At 48.1% G+C, this 16,639-nt stretch overlaps 1 protein-coding gene across 5 annotated transcripts in view; it reads right to left on the bottom strand.

The window, feature by feature from the left end:
• UBR2 (ubiquitin protein ligase E3 component n-recognin 2) overlaps positions 1–16,639 on the bottom strand; it is a 157,385-nt gene that overhangs the window by 66,607 nt on the left and 74,139 nt on the right. For all 5 annotated transcript variants that reach the window (XM_088477299.1, XM_088477297.1, XM_088477298.1 and 2 more), the window contains 8 exons: positions 14,583–14,705; positions 14,347–14,410; positions 11,705–11,829; positions 11,084–11,136; positions 10,897–10,999; positions 9,362–9,410; positions 8,311–8,465; positions 7,824–7,926 (listed from right to left, as the gene is read on the bottom strand). In XM_088477299.1, the coding sequence (XP_088333425.1) occupies positions 7,824–7,926; positions 8,311–8,465; positions 9,362–9,410; positions 10,897–10,999; positions 11,084–11,136; positions 11,705–11,829; positions 14,347–14,410; positions 14,583–14,705 (775 nt within the window). The remainder of the gene's footprint in view (positions 1–7,823; positions 7,927–8,310; positions 8,466–9,361; positions 9,411–10,896; positions 11,000–11,083; positions 11,137–11,704; positions 11,830–14,346; positions 14,411–14,582; positions 14,706–16,639) is intronic.

The following is a 16,639-nucleotide window of genomic DNA, read 5'->3' as shown; positions in this document are numbered from 1 at the left end:
GCGCCTAATGGGAGCCATGGCTTTATCACTGTGGCCATCACAGGCTACAGATGAAGTGCTGGGTGCCTGGGACAGCATTACAAACAGGTAAGTGTACCATAGCCTGCTCCCCAGGCTCTGGTTGCCGATGGGGGCTGTCCTGGAGAGCGCAGCCTTCTGCTGGTTCCCCGCTCTCCGAATTTAGTGAGCGCCATTTCACATAGTAGCCAGCATATTGGAGGTACTTTCTGCATTCAGGAGGAGGTCCCCTCTATTGGACACCTCTGGCTTATTTTTTCACGGGCGTTGTCGTCGTACAACAGGAGGAATTTTCTAGCTATGGGGCTTTTCTTTCTTAATGGCTGATTAGCCAGTTACTGAGCTGGGTTGGTGTTACTCTAAATGCTATGCTTGTCATAGTATTTAAAAAGTGCTACACACAGTTAGGTTTCCCCAATGGAGACTGCTGTGATTTTATTGGTGCACTCAGTGGCGGTTCTAGGGGCAGGCATGCAGGGCTATTGCCTGGGGCGCTGCAGCCTAAGGGTGCAGCCGAGGTGTTCCCGCCGGAGTCGTCTAATTAAATGGCTCTCAGCCAAGCTTTCCCGATGCGGCACTTCGCAGCAACTTCCCTTTCCTCCTACAGTGCAGCACCACCCCCCCCCCCCCCCGTGGCATTCTAGGAGTCCCAGAACCAGGCGCGGCCAGCATCACTGAACCAGGCGCGGGGCAGGCAACCCACCGGGTCCGGAACACGGAGAGCAGCAGCTTGGCGGTGGTGAGTGTCCCCTATCCACAGCGAGAGAAAAGGGGCGAGACCACCAACACATGCACCCAAATCATTCAAACTAGGGCAGCATGCTTGGCACCGGATCATTCACACTAGGGCAGCATGCCAATGCACACAGGTCATTTACACTAGGGGCAGCATGCGAAGGCTTCCAGGTCATTCACACTAGGTGGCAATATGCCAAGGCACCCTGGTCATTCACACTTGGGTCATTTGATCTAGGGGTATGGCGGAGGTGCGCGCGGTACTGCGGGTCCTCACACCACCACCACTCACTCATCTCCCTCCAGCCCCTGCTTTTTCAATAGCCTGGGTTGCGATTACTGTAGCAGCCCCTGGCCCTGCCTGTGCCTGACTCTGATCTCTGGCCCCTGCTGACAGACTGTGAAAATATGAGATATGGTAAGAACTTACCTTTGTTATCTCTATTTCTATGAAGTCCATAGGGTTCCACAGGATACAGATACGGGGGGAGGACGAGGGAAGCCCGGCTCGGAAAGTTAAAATGAGGAGACATTGACAAAGCCCTTCCACAGACTCCGGTCCCCAAGTCGGTGGACTGTGGAACGATTTTTTGTTTTAGTCAGGCATCGGGCACCATAGAGTTAAGTTTTCAGCCTCCCAGGATGCACTAGGGTCCCCCTCCTATACCCCGCCCCCGAGCCAAGGCATCTCAGTTACGTACCAAGCCATAGGCCGGAGGAGGAGAAGGAAGAGAGAGAAGAAAGATCTGGAAACACACAAGAATCACATTCTCACCAGAGGGAGACGGAAAAACCGGTGACCAGAGTAAAGCCCATCTGCAGCACAGGTGTGACAGGGCAGAAGTCCTGTGGAACCCTATGGACTTCGTAGAAATAGAGATAACAAAGGTTTCTTACCATATCTCATATTTTCTATATCAGGGTACATAGGATACCATGGGGATGTCCCAAAGCAGTATCCATCAAGGGTGGGGACGCTCCTGTGCTGAAAGGAGAATCCGCCGCCCGAAGGAAGCATCCTGAGAGGCAAAGGTGTCAAATGCATAATACCTCATAAAGGTATGGACAGAGGACCACGTGGCAGCCTTGCAGATCTGGACTGCAGAGGCACCACGTCGAGCTGCCCACGAAGGACCCACAGACCTAGTGGAATGAGCCCTCACAGAGGATGGAACCGGAAGGCCTTTATGAAGATAAACTTCTGAAATTGTCATACGAATCCAACCTGCCAAAGTTTGCTTTGAAGCAGGCCAACCCTTTTTACGGAAGCCATAGAGGACAAACAAGGCGTCCGACTTCCTAAACGAAGAAGTGCCGTCAACATAAATCTTTAAGGCCCGCACAACGTCCAAAGTGGCCTCACCCACTGAAAGATCAGGTGAGTTAATAGCCGGCACGACTATTTCCTCGTTGATATGGAAACTTGAAACAACTTTGGGAAGAAAATCAGGATGAGTACGCAGGTCTACAGGAGAGAGCCCCTAAGTCAGAAACACGTCTGGCCAAAGCGATGGCCAGAAGGAAAATTGTTTTAGCTGTCAGCCATTTAAGATCCACTGAGCCCAGTAGTTCAAACGGCGGTCCCTGGAGAGCTCTCAGAACCACAGCTAAATTCCAAATGCGCCACCGGTGGAACAAAGGGCGGCTGAATTCGAAGAACACCTTGCATAAAAGTGCGCACATCAGGGATTGTAGCAACCCTACGATGGAACCAGACGTACTGGGCAGACACCTGCACTTTCAGAGAAGCAAGGCGTAGCCCATGGTCTAGTCCCGCCTGTAGGAAAGCTAACACTCTAGACAGACGGAACTCCCGAGGGGCATAATCTCTCGGTTGACACCACTGGAAGAACGTATGCCACACACAATGGTATATCCTTGCAGAAGATGGTTTCCGAGCTCTTAGCACAGTTCGCACTACAGAGCTGGAAAACCTCCTGGACCTTAACATGGCGGTCTCAACAGCCACGCCGTCAAAGACAGCCGAGTCAGGTCCGGGTGAGGACAAGGACCCTGTGACAGTAGGTCCAGTTGCAGCGGCAACCGCAGAGGAATGTCCACAGACAGACCCTGAAGGTCTGAGAACCAGTGCCACGCGGGAGTTATCAACAGGAGTGTCCCTCCTTCCTGTTTGAATTTCCGGATTACCCGTGGAAGAAGGGAAGACGGAGAAAAGAGATAAGCAAACCGGAACGTCCACTGGACGGACAGAGCATCCACAAGAGATGCCTTTTCGTCTCTTGTTCGAGACCCGTACACCGGCAACTTGTTGTTGTGCCGTGATGCCATGAGGTCGATCTCTGCAAGATCCCACCTGTCCACCAGAAGTTGAAAAACGTCCGGGTGCAGAGACCACTCCCCCGGATGAACGTCCTGGCGACTGAGAAAGTCCGCCTCCCAGTTGAGGACTCCCGGGATGAATACGGCTGATATGGCCGGGAGATTGCGCTCTGCCCAGACCAGGATGCGGGACACCTCTACGAGTACCGCCCGACTTCGGGTTCCTCCTTGCCGATTTATGAAGGCCACGGTGGTGGCGTTGTCCGACTGGACCTGCACGGGGTGACCTTGGAGAACCCGATGTGCCTGCTGGAGAGCTTTGAAAACCGCGCGGAGTTCCAAGATGTTTATTGGAAGCTCCTTCTCCGCTTGAGTCCATCTGCCCTGGAACAAGTGTGGACCCGTGACCGCTCCCCAGCCCCGAAGGCTGGCGTCCGTTGTCGACAGGACCCAGTTCGCCACCCAAAATGGACGACCCTTTTTGAGATGGGTCGTCTGCAACCACCAGGCTAGGGACAGGCGAACCTCCGGAGTGAGCACCATCGTCTGGGACTTTAGACTCTGAGGCAGTCCATTCCATTTGGACAGGATCAATTGCTGCAGAGGTCTGGAGTGAAACTGGGCATATTCCACCATGTCGAATACTGACACCATGGAGCCCAGTAACCTCATCGCAGAGAGCAGGGACACACAGTGACTCTGCAGACAACTGCGCACCCTCAACTGTAAGGCAGAGATCTTTTCCCCCGCACAAAGATCCTCTGCTGTCTGGAGTCCAATAAGGCTCCGAGGTGCAGAATCCTCTGAGACGGATCAGGGTGGACTTTTGCCAGTTTATTAACCAGCTGTGCCGTTGCAGTACCGCAATCGTCAGATCCAAGTGGCGTAGAAGGAGCTCTGGAGATCCTGCTACCAACAGAAGGTCGTCCAGGTACGGCAACATGCGGACTCCCTGCAGCCGCAGGAAAGCCGCCATGACCGCCATAACCTTGGTGAACACTCGTGGAGCTGTTGCCAGGCCAAAAGGTAACGCCAGGAACTGAAAGTGATCGTTGCGGAAGGCAAACCTGAGGAACTGTTGATGGCGTAAAAGAATAGGGACATGCGGGTAAGCGTCCTGTATGTCCAACGACACCATGTAATCCCCAGGTTCCAGCGCCAGAATAATGGACCGTAGGGTCTCCATCCGAAACCGCGGCACCCGCAAGGACTTGTTGAGGGCTTTGAGGTTGAGAATCGGACGGTACGACCCATTGGGTTTCTGCACCAAAAATAGATTGGAATAGAAACTCTGGGAGAATGGAACAGGCACCAGCCTCGAGCATAGTGTGCAAAACTTTCCGCAGTTCCATGGCTTTGTTCCGGTCTAAGGGAAGACGCGTGGTGAAGAATCGGGATGGGGGCCTGTGCCGAAAGGAGAGGGCATACCCGTGAGAAACCACCTCGTGAACCCAATTGTCTGTCGTGGTTACCGACCAACACTGGGCGAACTGCAGCAGGCGGCCTCCCACTTTGGGACCCCCCAAAGGGAGGCCCGGACCGTCAGGCCGCAGGTTTGTCATCAGACTTAGGGGCCGGACGTCTGGTACTCCAGGCCTGTTTCCTGGGCTTGGCCGATTTCTTGGGGCCAGCCTGTCGGGGAAAAGACTGTGCCTTTAGGCCTACCCTGGGCCCTGTAAGGCCGAAAGGACGACGTACCCGAACTGGAAGGGACTGCAGCAGACGGGAGACATGCAGACATGGCTGCTGCCAGCGTGGCCACAATTTTGTCCAGATCCGGACCAAATAGGACTTCTCCATTAAAGGGTAAAGCTTCCAAGCCCTTTTTGGAATCAGCGTCCGCCTTCCAGGATCGCAACCATAAGGTGCGACGAGCAGCAACAGCTGCCGAAGAAATCCGAGATGTGAGGGTACTGATATCCAAGGCCGCTTCATTGATGTAAGTGGCCGAATCCCGGAGATTGCCTACCAACTCGGCCTGATCAGCTCAACAGTCGGAATCCAAAGACGCCTCCAAACTATCAGCCCAGCGCTCCATAGCTCTGGCTACCCAACATACGGCCATAGCCGGCCTGGATGCCCCCCCCCGCGAGGGAATAAATGGACTTTAAGCAGATCTCCACCTTACGGTCCGTAGTATCGTTCAAGGAGGACATGGAGGGCATGGGCAATGTGGCACTTCGAACTAGGCGTGTCACATGAGAATCCACCTGTGGAGGGGATTCCCACTTAGAAAAATAATTGTCCGCAAACGGGTAAGCCACCGCTAAGCGTCTTTGAGGCTGATACCGTTTACCAGGGTGTTTCCACGCCTCCTCTAAATGGTCTACTAACTGACCCGAAAGAGGAAACACTGTGGCGTCACCCTTAATATCCTTAAAAAAGGCATATTTGGACTTGGACACCGGAGGATCGTCATCCTCAATAACTAAAGCTGTGCGGATTGCCCGAATAAGACCAGGAATATAAACCTTGGACTTAGCGTCCGACTCTTTAGTATGGAGAGGTTCTTGGTCAGATAGATCCAGAATCTCCCCATCATCGGTCGTCACGTCGTCATCCTCATAAGGAGCGGACAGAGACGCCACCGGCCGCAACACAGACTCCCCTTGTAACACGTCCGACAAATGCTGTACAGAACTTGTCAGTGAATTAACCCACGCAGGTTCCTGAGAGACCTGGGGAGGGGAAATAGGGAGACTGTGGGGTACCATCAGTTGTCTCGGGAAACCCTGCATGGGTGACGACACCACTGACTGCTGGGACAATCCCATCTGTGAAAACGCTGTTGGCGGAGCTAACTGGCCCACTAGGGTTGTAAGCGCTTTGGCGAAACAAGCCCAGGGCGGTTCCTGTACCGGAGCCATGATAGTAATTGGCCGCGCCAATAAATAACACTGCCGACATAGCCCCTCCACGTTACCCTCCCCCTCCGCTATTGGTACTTTGCACGTAGTACACAGAAGCTGGAGAGGAAATTCACTCTCAGGCATGATGGTAAGTATGTGATCCCTCTCACTAATACTCATTAGTATAGTGGGAGAACCACCCTGCAATCACCGCACCGCAAGGGCTTTAGCAGAAGAAGAGCAGGGACAGTGAAATGGCTGACAGTAGAAAGTGAAAGTACAGGCAGCAGACGCTAGCAGAAGTCACATACAATGCAAAGAAATTAATCCCTCCACTATCAGCGCTGTTCCTCAGCTACGCAGACACAGAGCCTGGTAGGACACAGCGCTGCATACACAGACCTGTTTCAACGCAGGAGAGGTATGCCGGGGTACCCAGACCGCGATGCCACCGATCAACAGCTTCCAGCAGCGTTCACCATGCTTCTTGAAAGATGGCCACCGAGGAGCAGAGAGGAGGCCGGCCCTGGGGAGGAGCGCTGCCACAGGGCCAAACGGCAGGTGCAGAGAGGGCTGTGTGCAATGGGGGAGGCGCCGGCTGTGTACAGGGAAGGCGCGCTCCCCTGGCATGCAATTAACCCCTGGGACGCCGCAGCGCTACCGCTCAGCTGCGGTCCGCTGTCCCAGGGGGGTAGTGGAAGCGCAGGTTGGTTACCTGGCTCCACGCTGCAGCCAGTCCCCAGGGAGCCCCCTGTCTGGGGACTCTGGACCATGTATCAGCAGAGACCCACGGCGGGACCCTGCTGCTTACCTGCTGCCACCTTGAATCCGGCCATGGTCCAAAACATCGCTTACCAGCATCCCCGGATCAGTACTGGCGTTCTGGTACCGGCGGGGTGTAGGGAAGACAGCATGGACGTCAGTAGTGTCTGTCCATGCTGTACTTCCAGATGTGCAGCCACAGCTGCCGCAAAGAAAACTTCAGGGGCTATCCCCCTCTAAACAGGTGCTCCGACTCCGAGCCGGGCACCAACGAAATTGGGATGCCTTGGCTCAGGGGCGGGGTATAGGAGGGGGACCCTAGTGCATCCTGGGAGGCTGAAAACTTAACTCTATGGTGCCCGATGCCTGACGTCATCACCTATACCCCCAAGGTATCCTGTGGATACCCTATGGACCCTGATGTAGAAAATGGTATGTATACCTGATCATTCATATCACATTGTAAGGGGCATTGCTCTGTGTGGCATAATGTGTAAAGGGCATTACTCTGTGCGACATCTTGTGTAAGGGGCATTGCTCTGTGTGGCATATTGTGTAAAGGGCATTACATTGTGGCATAATGTGTATGGGGCATTACTCTGTGCGGCATAATGTGTAAGGGGCATTACCGTGTGCGGCATAATGTGTAAGGGGCATTACAGTGTGCGGCATAATGTGTAAGGAGCATTACAGTGTGCGGCATCACTCCCAGGGTCCAAGAATGCCGGTGGTGCCGGGCGTGACTTCGTCGCACATGGCATTTCCAAGACATCACCTACCATTAACTTTACATACCACTATCCCATGACTTTTGGCACTTCAGTGTATGTGTGCAGATAATGATAACTTGTGCATTTGGGGACAACCCTGAGAATACATTGTGATATACATAATACACATCTCAATGACATTTAGAACTTGAACGATCACCTAGAATTACAAACAAAGGTGTAAATATAATGACGTTGCTTGTGGCAGGACAAAAAAGATGACGTAGAAGGGACATGATACACCCTGTGCCTCCTGGTGTCCCGGCAACACAACTAGAGTGGAGGGGACATTGTACCTGTGTGTTATGACAAAACCACTGGAGTATAGGGAATATGGGTCCTGTGCCTTCTGGTGGAAGGAGAAAACCACTAGAGTGCAAGGTACTTATGACTGCAGAACAAAACTTACTTGACATCTTCTGTGAGAATGTAAAGGTGAGAATATCATCTTCGCTGGAGCTCTGTAAGTGCTGATTTTCTTCTTGTAAGGCCATTCCAATTAGGTGCAAAATCTTCAGAATTACATGTGAATATGAAAAGAAAACATTTGTATTAACATTTTTATCATGTGATTACATACAAGGGGAAAAAAACTGTACACATTTTATTCACTTTTACATAAATAGGAAATAAAATCTTAAAGACCAGCTAATACAGACCTAACCAGCATATGTCTGTTACCCATTGCCACTAATCAATAATTAGCTTTGTCAGTGTAGACTTAGGAAATTTGATTAAAGAAAATGTATGATTGGTTTCTCTGGGCTTCTGCATGCACAAATACACCAATTGCTCTGATAACAAAAATCTCCAACACGATGTTTTGCAAACAAAAACTTTCATTTTAAAAGTTAGATCATAGTCAATGCTGCACTTAGAGAGCTTGCTCTACCTACCCTTTGCAGCATGGCCTCGGACCAGGAATATCCATTCGGTTCTACTGCCCACTGAAGAATTGTTCCCATGATGGACAGCATAACATCTGACTGGAGAATGTTTATCAGGCTGGCAAAAAGAGGGCAAAAGGGAGGCAGCACAGGAGGTGGCAGAGCTGGGAGAGAATAAGATCTTATTTACATTACTGACATTTCCTATATACATATATGCACACACTCTAGTGAGACAGGTGATGATCACACACACACCAATACCGAATGTTTACTAAATGCTGTATATAACCTTACGTGCTTAACTTCTAAAAGCATCCACAATGTTAGCCAATATTGCCAATTTACACCCAATTGTAAGGTTCTAAGAACAGTTTATATATATTATAATATATTCCTAGACACAAATGGAGTCGCTGGTGACAGCTTTATTTCTATGTGGATGCAGTCAGCAGTCTCGGCTCCTATGAGTCTGATAGTCAGACCCGTCCAAATTGGCTTACCATTTGTGTGGCTAAAATGTACGCAGATACAAACACTTGGCAATCAGATCAAATGGCTAGATCTTACTACCAGTGGCCACTATGATGCAGAGCTTTTTTTTCTATATTATATATCAGTATTCAGTATTATATATCAATAGCTTGCTCTGCTATTAAATCAAAGACATAATACAAGCTAGAAAACAAAATCTAACTTTTCAGCAATGCAAGACTCTTCAAGATTCAATGCTGCAAAGGGAACTCTACAATGGATGCAGATAATTGCTGTACAAAAAGACTGCAACCGACAACTAACACTGTATTGCCGTATGGCATGTTAGTTTGTATGTTTAATATTGTTTATCACATGTTTGTTTCACTGTGTTTTGGGATGTTATCCTTCTGCCTTGTATCCATTTATACTATTTGCGCATCAATAAAAAATAGTTTAAGATGTGATATGTATGTAGTTTTGCCCTAATCTTATAAAACTAGATTAGCCAAGTCATTCAGTCACACTGGCCTCATAATCATAATGTTATTAACGTTGCATGAAGGAAAAGTAACTCTCTTTGTACCTGTATCTTCTTCAGTGAGACGATTCAGTTTACGCTGGGCCTCTTCAGCCTGGAAGATGTGATAGAAATCACTGTCCATTAACTTATACAGCATTAAAAAAAAAAAAAGTCTTTGGATGCCAAAAGATTATATTGTGGCATCAGTGTTCCTAAATTTGACAGGATGGTGAAATTGGTTTCCATACATTTTTTGTTCTTCACTGAACGATTTGAACAATTTAACACACCAGGTAGGGGATACGGCATGAAAGTAAATGTAATATGTTTGATCAAGGTCACTATAGTTGGGCACTATTTTCCCCATACCCTGCATGTGCTGCTGGTGCAGTGCATTGTATAATGTGCAATCACTTGTTCACATGTTTTAAAACACACCCCCTGTTGGTATAGTGTGAAGTCAGCTGACTCAGTCGGTGTTAAGGTGGCCACACACATAGCGATATTTTACCCGATCTGGACGATTCTGACACATTGGAACGACAGATCGTGTAAAATATGGCCAAATAGTGAGTAAATCGTGAGTCCCCCCTCACGATTACGATGTGCGTCCCCGCTGGTCGCACATCGCATTTTCAGATCTGACAATCTAGGAGGCGATGCACTGTGAAAGTCTGACTGCAGGAGAGATTGTTTGAAGATTGGACACCAGATCGTGTGGAGATCGTGTGCTGAGATGCCGGGGACAGTTTCAAGGGAAATAGTACACATCGGCTGATCGTGTGCAGATCGCCATGTGTGTGGGAACCTTAAGACTGCCTTCCCCACTCCCTGGTGCTGGGAAGGAGAGAAGGCAGCACTGGGTGCCCCACAAAGCTCTGTGCTATGTTTGCACATATCCTCCGGGAGCAAGCGTGTGAAAGAGGATGGGCAGTATTCATGCTGCTGGTTACCGAAGCGCAGCAGCACAGCGACCCTTTTCCATAGCACAAGAGGGAATCTAATAATGCAGCAGATCATGACAGCCGAGTTCAGTGCACAACTGGACTGCTGCTCCGACATTCCTAGCGACATCTTTGATTTAGGGGCCTATTTATCAAATAATATTTGCAATATATCTCCTGAAATCACCCGTTATCATGGGATACTCGCAAATTTTAAGTATGACCCGTATGTATAAAGGAGGGGCTGCAGCAGATATCTATGATATCTGCTTACGGTCCCTCCATTTTTGACAGCAGCAACAGCTCCCATAGGTTTCTATGCTCCAGACAGCTGCAGTGGCGTCTTCCGGGTCACGGTGGTCACGTGACTGACTTCCAGGTCAGACATTCAATCCACCGGGTGATCATTTCTCCCCTTACCCCAACTACTCCCTCTAATGCCTAACCCTAACCTCCACCCACAGCCTAACATTGTTATTGTCGACCTTTAGACTACATCCCAATGCAAGGGCAGTATTGCCAATATGTTAAAATTACCTTTCTTAAACACATTTCCAATCCAATCCTTCCAAAGACGAACAGAGAGAACAGATCGCAACATTAACACATTAGAAAAAATGCAAAATAAAAACACATGCTAAACAATGAATTTACCTTAGATTGCTCAGCCCTGGAGTAATGATAATAGAACAGGCTGAAATCCATGGCACACTCCCTCTTTAGTTCATACAGCCCTCTGCCTGTTAACCCTGGCTTTCTTAACACAAGACAAATAAGATAATAGTTTAGGCACTGCAAGATCCTGGCTGTCTTTACACTGGGCAATGTCATCACAACTTACTTAAAAGAGGCAATAGCCTCAATCACTTGCTCCATTCCAGTTTCTTTATTTTCCTGTAAGTTTAGAAAGAGAATGTCGTAAAACAATGCACATATTAAATACGGGATGAAGTTTAAATCCCGGCTGTCAGAAACCCGACACAAGGATCCCTACGGTAAGTAGTGGGGTTACGCACTGGGGGGGGGGTTTAGGTTTAGGCAGAGGAGAGGGAGGGTTAGGTTTAAAGATAAGGTTAGGATACTTACCAACTGGTGTCGGTATCCTAACCCTGTCGGGATGCTAGCGTCAAGATTCTGACCACCATGATCCCGAACACCGGCATCCCGTACCCAACCCTTTATTACATATCATCATAGTGGTCTTACGATATACAGCCATTTCCTGAGTAATAATTTAGAAGATGCAGGATATTAATTCACTAGTAGCTAGTGACATTATAGTGGCATAAAACACAGTGATATCACCAGTTTCTATCAAAATATCAAATATTGATATCACTAGATAATGTATAACCTATACAGTTCTAACTACCAATGGAAACATGTTTCAGCAGCAGTCACTTCTGATGGCAAGGAAAAACGCTGCTGGCTTATGCCAACACCTAAATATTGCCACACTCACATCTTCCGGCAGTGCCTTCACCAGCTCACTGTGGGCCATGGGTCGTATGCTCAGCTGATGGACGATTTCACGTTTTATCTCATCTGTTGCTGTGACCTGACCAACTCCTGGGCAAAATCGTTCACCTGTGTTACAGATACGAAGGAGAAAAGCATCTAGAATATGTATCAGGAAAAGCCCCCTGCATCAAGTGAGCATAAAATATAAAGTGTGGGAGGGGAGGGTACAAGTTCATGTTGTCTATGCAAAACAGTCTATCATCTTGTGAAGGACACTAGACCTGGGTCTCTCCTTCTTAAGTCCACGAACGTGGTTAATTCCATTTCCCCAGTCCAGTTTGAGTGTCACACGGGACAGGGTTCTTATTAGGCAGCTATCAGAGCTATGTGCAGACAGCGGCTCACCATCGGGAGGTGCAAGGAAAGTACCTCCTTCTTCCATGCTCCAGTGAAGAGGGAGTTTGAAGCCACAGCTAACTTCCACAAGAGAACCAGTTAAGAGGCGTCAAAGGCCTTGGGCTCTACTTAAGAAGCCCCTACAGTAGGCACTGGAGCATCCTCCAGAACAGTCCCTTGGGGTTGGGGAGGGGTGAGGCACATACCCTGGGCAGCATGATACCTCCTCACTTTTTTATTGTAGGCATTGTGCCACCAGCAGGTAAGTATCTCTAGTTGGGGAGGGATTGCATAGACAGGTGTGTGGTGGTTTCTATAATTTCTCTGCTAAGTATTTCTGTCTACTTAGTTCAACTTTTTCTATTGGGTACTCTCTATATCCCTCTATTCTCCTATTATGAAGAATATATGGAGTAATTTCAGACTTTTCTTCAACTGTGACATTACACTTGTGTTACATGCCATGCAATTTTGCACAGTGGACAGACTGGTTTGACCTTGTGTGCGTAGTTTGCGAGGTGGTACAGTAATCTATAGCACACACCTACAGGAGTTGCTACTGATTTGGTAGAAGCAGCATGAACTGAATCCTTAGCGTAGGCCAGTGGTTCCCAAACTTTTTTGAATCACAGCACCCTAGAGTATCAGCCTTTTTTTCACGGCACCCCTAGACCAAATGTTTCTTATTGAGAAATTATGCAATCATTATTAAATTATGAAAATTGTGCTTATATGTCAATCTTAGGTTGAATTATGTGGTGGTGGACAGGGTTACACTTATGCTTGCCCACATATTTTACGATTCGCAACCATCAGCTCTGGTTTTGCCCATCACATGGACCATAAACATTTTTATTTGATCCTGGACCCACCAACCCACAGTACCCGGTTTGGGAACCTTTGGCATAGTCTGTTTCTGAGCTCGCTACATATCTTCTGTTTGTAGATTAGAGTTTTCCTTAATTCACTAATTGGCTGAATTTTCAGTGAACCCCATACATCTCAGTGTGTTCAGCCAAGGGTCAGCACTTTCCTTAGCAAAGCTGCAAAATGAACCGTTGTTTCCAACAAAGTTTTGTCTCCTTTAAAGAGGATTTTAGAGAACAACCATTACTGTATAAGTTGGCTGGCAGTGACAGGCTATACTGGGACCTGTAGTTTTCTATTATTAACCGATTAATAGAAAACTACAGTTCCCAGTATGAGGAAGAGCCCTGGCACTATTGGTTCCAGGGCTGGTTGTAGCCTCGCAGGGGAACCCACACGCTTTATTGCGGGGCTGAGTTTCTTGGGCAAACCAGACCTGGTACCATCTGGTATGAGGCTGTTTGGAATTATGGTAATGATCAGTACTGGTTACCCCAAAACCAGGTTGATTTCCCCCCAGAAATTTGGTGTAACCAGCATTATGCCATACGCACCAGTAGGGGGACCCTCAGGCCTACAACACGTTTGAACCCTCCTGCAAGTTGTGCAGACCGTTTTCAGTGTGTGGGAGCAAACGGCAGATTATTATTTGCTTCCACACGCTAGCAGATTATCATTCCAAACAGCCAACTAGAGTAATTAGCTGGTTGGAACAAAATTGTTCTAGTATATGGCCATCTTAAGACTACCACTATTCCAATTCCTAACGCTACAAAGTGAATTGAAAATGAGACCATTCTTAAGTTCATTACGTAGCGACTGGTGCCTCGTTGAGGCCCATTGTAGCCTCTACTAGGGTCAAAACACTGTGGAAATATGTGGCCAAAGCAACTCTGAAATATCAGAATTTGTATTTTTCCTTCATGTAGCCAATAAGTTTGTGTCAGTTGAGTGACCATTTCCTAGAGTCATCTTAGCTGAACTCATCCTCAGAGATACCTTCTTACAACATGTTGGCTCTATCACAACGAGAGCTCTGGGCTGAACTACATTTTCAACTGATTAAAAATACAGGTGGGCATATAGTCCAAAGATATTGGGTCACATTTTCTAACTGGGGTTCTGTCACATAAAATGATAAATGCAGGGGCTGCGGAGGGGTCACCCTTCCCTAGTTAAGTCACAGCATCATTACCCATGTTTTGAGAGCATGGTCTGGTGCCACAGCACCCATACTGTACGCCAAGCCTGATCACTACATAACAAATTAGATACACTGCACAATGCAATACAAAATCTCAATCAATTGTACATAGAATAATAGTAAAATTACGACCCATTCCATACCGAAAACACACTTAGCAGTAAGCAATACCTTACCAACAATCATTATGATCAGATGTAGCATTTCCTCAATAAGTGTGTTATTCTGCTGCACTACATCCTGGGGGAGAGAATGGAGAGATCACATATGAGAGAGAGCTTTACCTTGATAGTAAACAGATAAGTATCATGTAACGCAGTCAGTAAGAAGACCCAACACCAACAAAAGAAAGAGGAAAGTGTGAGGTGAGAACATCACGTGCTGGGTTGTGAGAAAGAGAATAAAGTTATACCTTGCTTGTGCTGTCCTTCCTAAACCTCTTCCCATAATCTGGAGTACTAAATATCTGGTAAATTTCAAAACGGCTAAGAACAATCATCAGAAAATGGTTGGGATCCATCATTGAGGCTCCAGCCTAGGGAAAAAAAAAATATTACAAGTCTAATACAATAAAAAGTGACTCCGGAAAGACTAGTCTATGTTCTACTCATATGGGTTTTCAGAAAAAAAGGGGCACAGAGCATTTAAATGCAGTAATTGAATAAACACACTCACAAATCATTTTCTTTACATTTGTAGATACCCCTTCCCAGTTTAAAATATACTCCAACCAACAACCAGTAAAATGTTATTTTAGAACCATCAATTGCTACGACTATTATTTTCTTTCTTGCACACAGAGCAGGCAAAACTCCTATGAGTTTGCTATGGTCTCCGTTCTGCATATATTTGATTAAATTGCCTCTAGCCCCGACTGTTTTGCGGACAATTGCTCCTAGAAAATGATTAGGGACACTTAAGTTGGGTATAATTTTACCATAAGGAATATCAAACGGAATGGGTATGAAGTCCCGGCGGCTGAATAGCCGGTTCATATCCCAACGCCGGCAGCCCGAAGGGAGAAGATCCCGGCTCGGCAGGTCCCTACCCCTCACCCACCCTTAGTGGTGCCTAACCCTTATCTCCCCCCAGGGGTGCCTAACGCTAAAAAACCTTACCCCACTACGCTCCCTAAACCTAAACCCCCCCCCACACACACACGGCACCCTAAACCCCAGCACCCCCCCACACAGCTAACACTAAGGACGCCCTGGAGTTACCTCGTTCGGTCCGGTGTCGGGATTAAGATAGGCGTCGGTATTTCGGTGCCTATCTTACGTCCCTTGCCGGGACTCGGATGTCGGTATAACTACATCCCTATCAAAAAATATGAGATATGGTAAGAACTTACCCTTGTTATCTCTATTTCTACGAAGTCCATAGGGTTCCACAGGATACCTTGGGGTATAGGTGTGACGTCAGTCGCTGGGCACCATAGAGTTAAGCTTTTCAGCCTCCCAGGATGCACTAGGGTCCCCCTCCTATACCCCGCCCCCGAGCCAAGGCACCTCAGTTAGTTATCAAGCCATAGGCCGGAGGAGGAGAAGGAAGAGAGAGAACAAAGATCTGGACACATACAAGAATCACATTCTCACCAGAGGGAGACGGAAAACCGGTGACCAGAGCAAAGCCCATCTGCAGCACAGGTGCGACAGGGCGGGAGTCCTGTGGAACCCTATGGACTTCGTAGAAATAGAGATAACAAGGGTAAGTTCTTACCATATCTCATATTTTCTACTTCAGGGTCCATAGGGTATCCACAGGATACCTTGGGGATGTCCCAAAGCAGTATCCTTTAAGGGTGGGGACGCTCCTGTGCAGAAAGGAGAATCCGCCGCCCGAAGGAAGCATCCTGAGAGGCGAAGGTGTCAAACCTGTAATACCTCACGAAGGTATGGACAGAGGACCACGTAGCAGCCTTGCAGATCTGAACTGCCGAGGCACCACGTCGAGCTGCCCACGAAGGACCCACAGACCTAGTGGAATGAGCCTTCAGAGAAGGAGGGACCGGTAGGCCTTCATGAAGATAAGCTTCAGAAATAGCCATACGGATCCAGGCTGCCAAAGTTTGCTTTGAAGCAGGCCAACCCTTTTTACGGAAGCCATAGAGGACAAACAAAGCGTCCGACTTCCTAAACGAAGAAGTGCGGTCAACATAAGTCCTTAAGGCCCGCACAACATCCAAAGAGGCCTCACCCACGGAAAGACCCGGTGAGTTAAAGGCCGGAACAACTATTTCCTCGTTAACATGAAACTGGGAAACAACTTTGGGAAGAAACTCGGGCCGAGTGCGGAGCACTGCCCTGTTCCCATAAAAAACCAAGAAAGGGGGTCTACAAGAAAGAGCCCCTAACTCAGAAACACGTCTGGCCGAAGCAATGGCCAGAAGGAAAACAGTCTTAGCTGTTAGCCATTTAAGATCCACTGAGCCCAGTGGTTCAAACGGCGGTCCTTGGAGAGCCCTCAGGA

Source organism: Taudactylus pleione, unplaced genomic scaffold (assembly GCF_031769625.1).
Source record: "Taudactylus pleione unplaced genomic scaffold, aTauple2 ptg000201l, whole genome shotgun sequence".
Taxonomy (NCBI): Eukaryota; Metazoa; Chordata; class Amphibia; order Anura; family Myobatrachidae; genus Taudactylus; species Taudactylus pleione.
The sequence above is the reverse complement of the archived record's forward strand: the minus strand, read 5'-3'. Positions and strand labels throughout refer to the sequence as shown.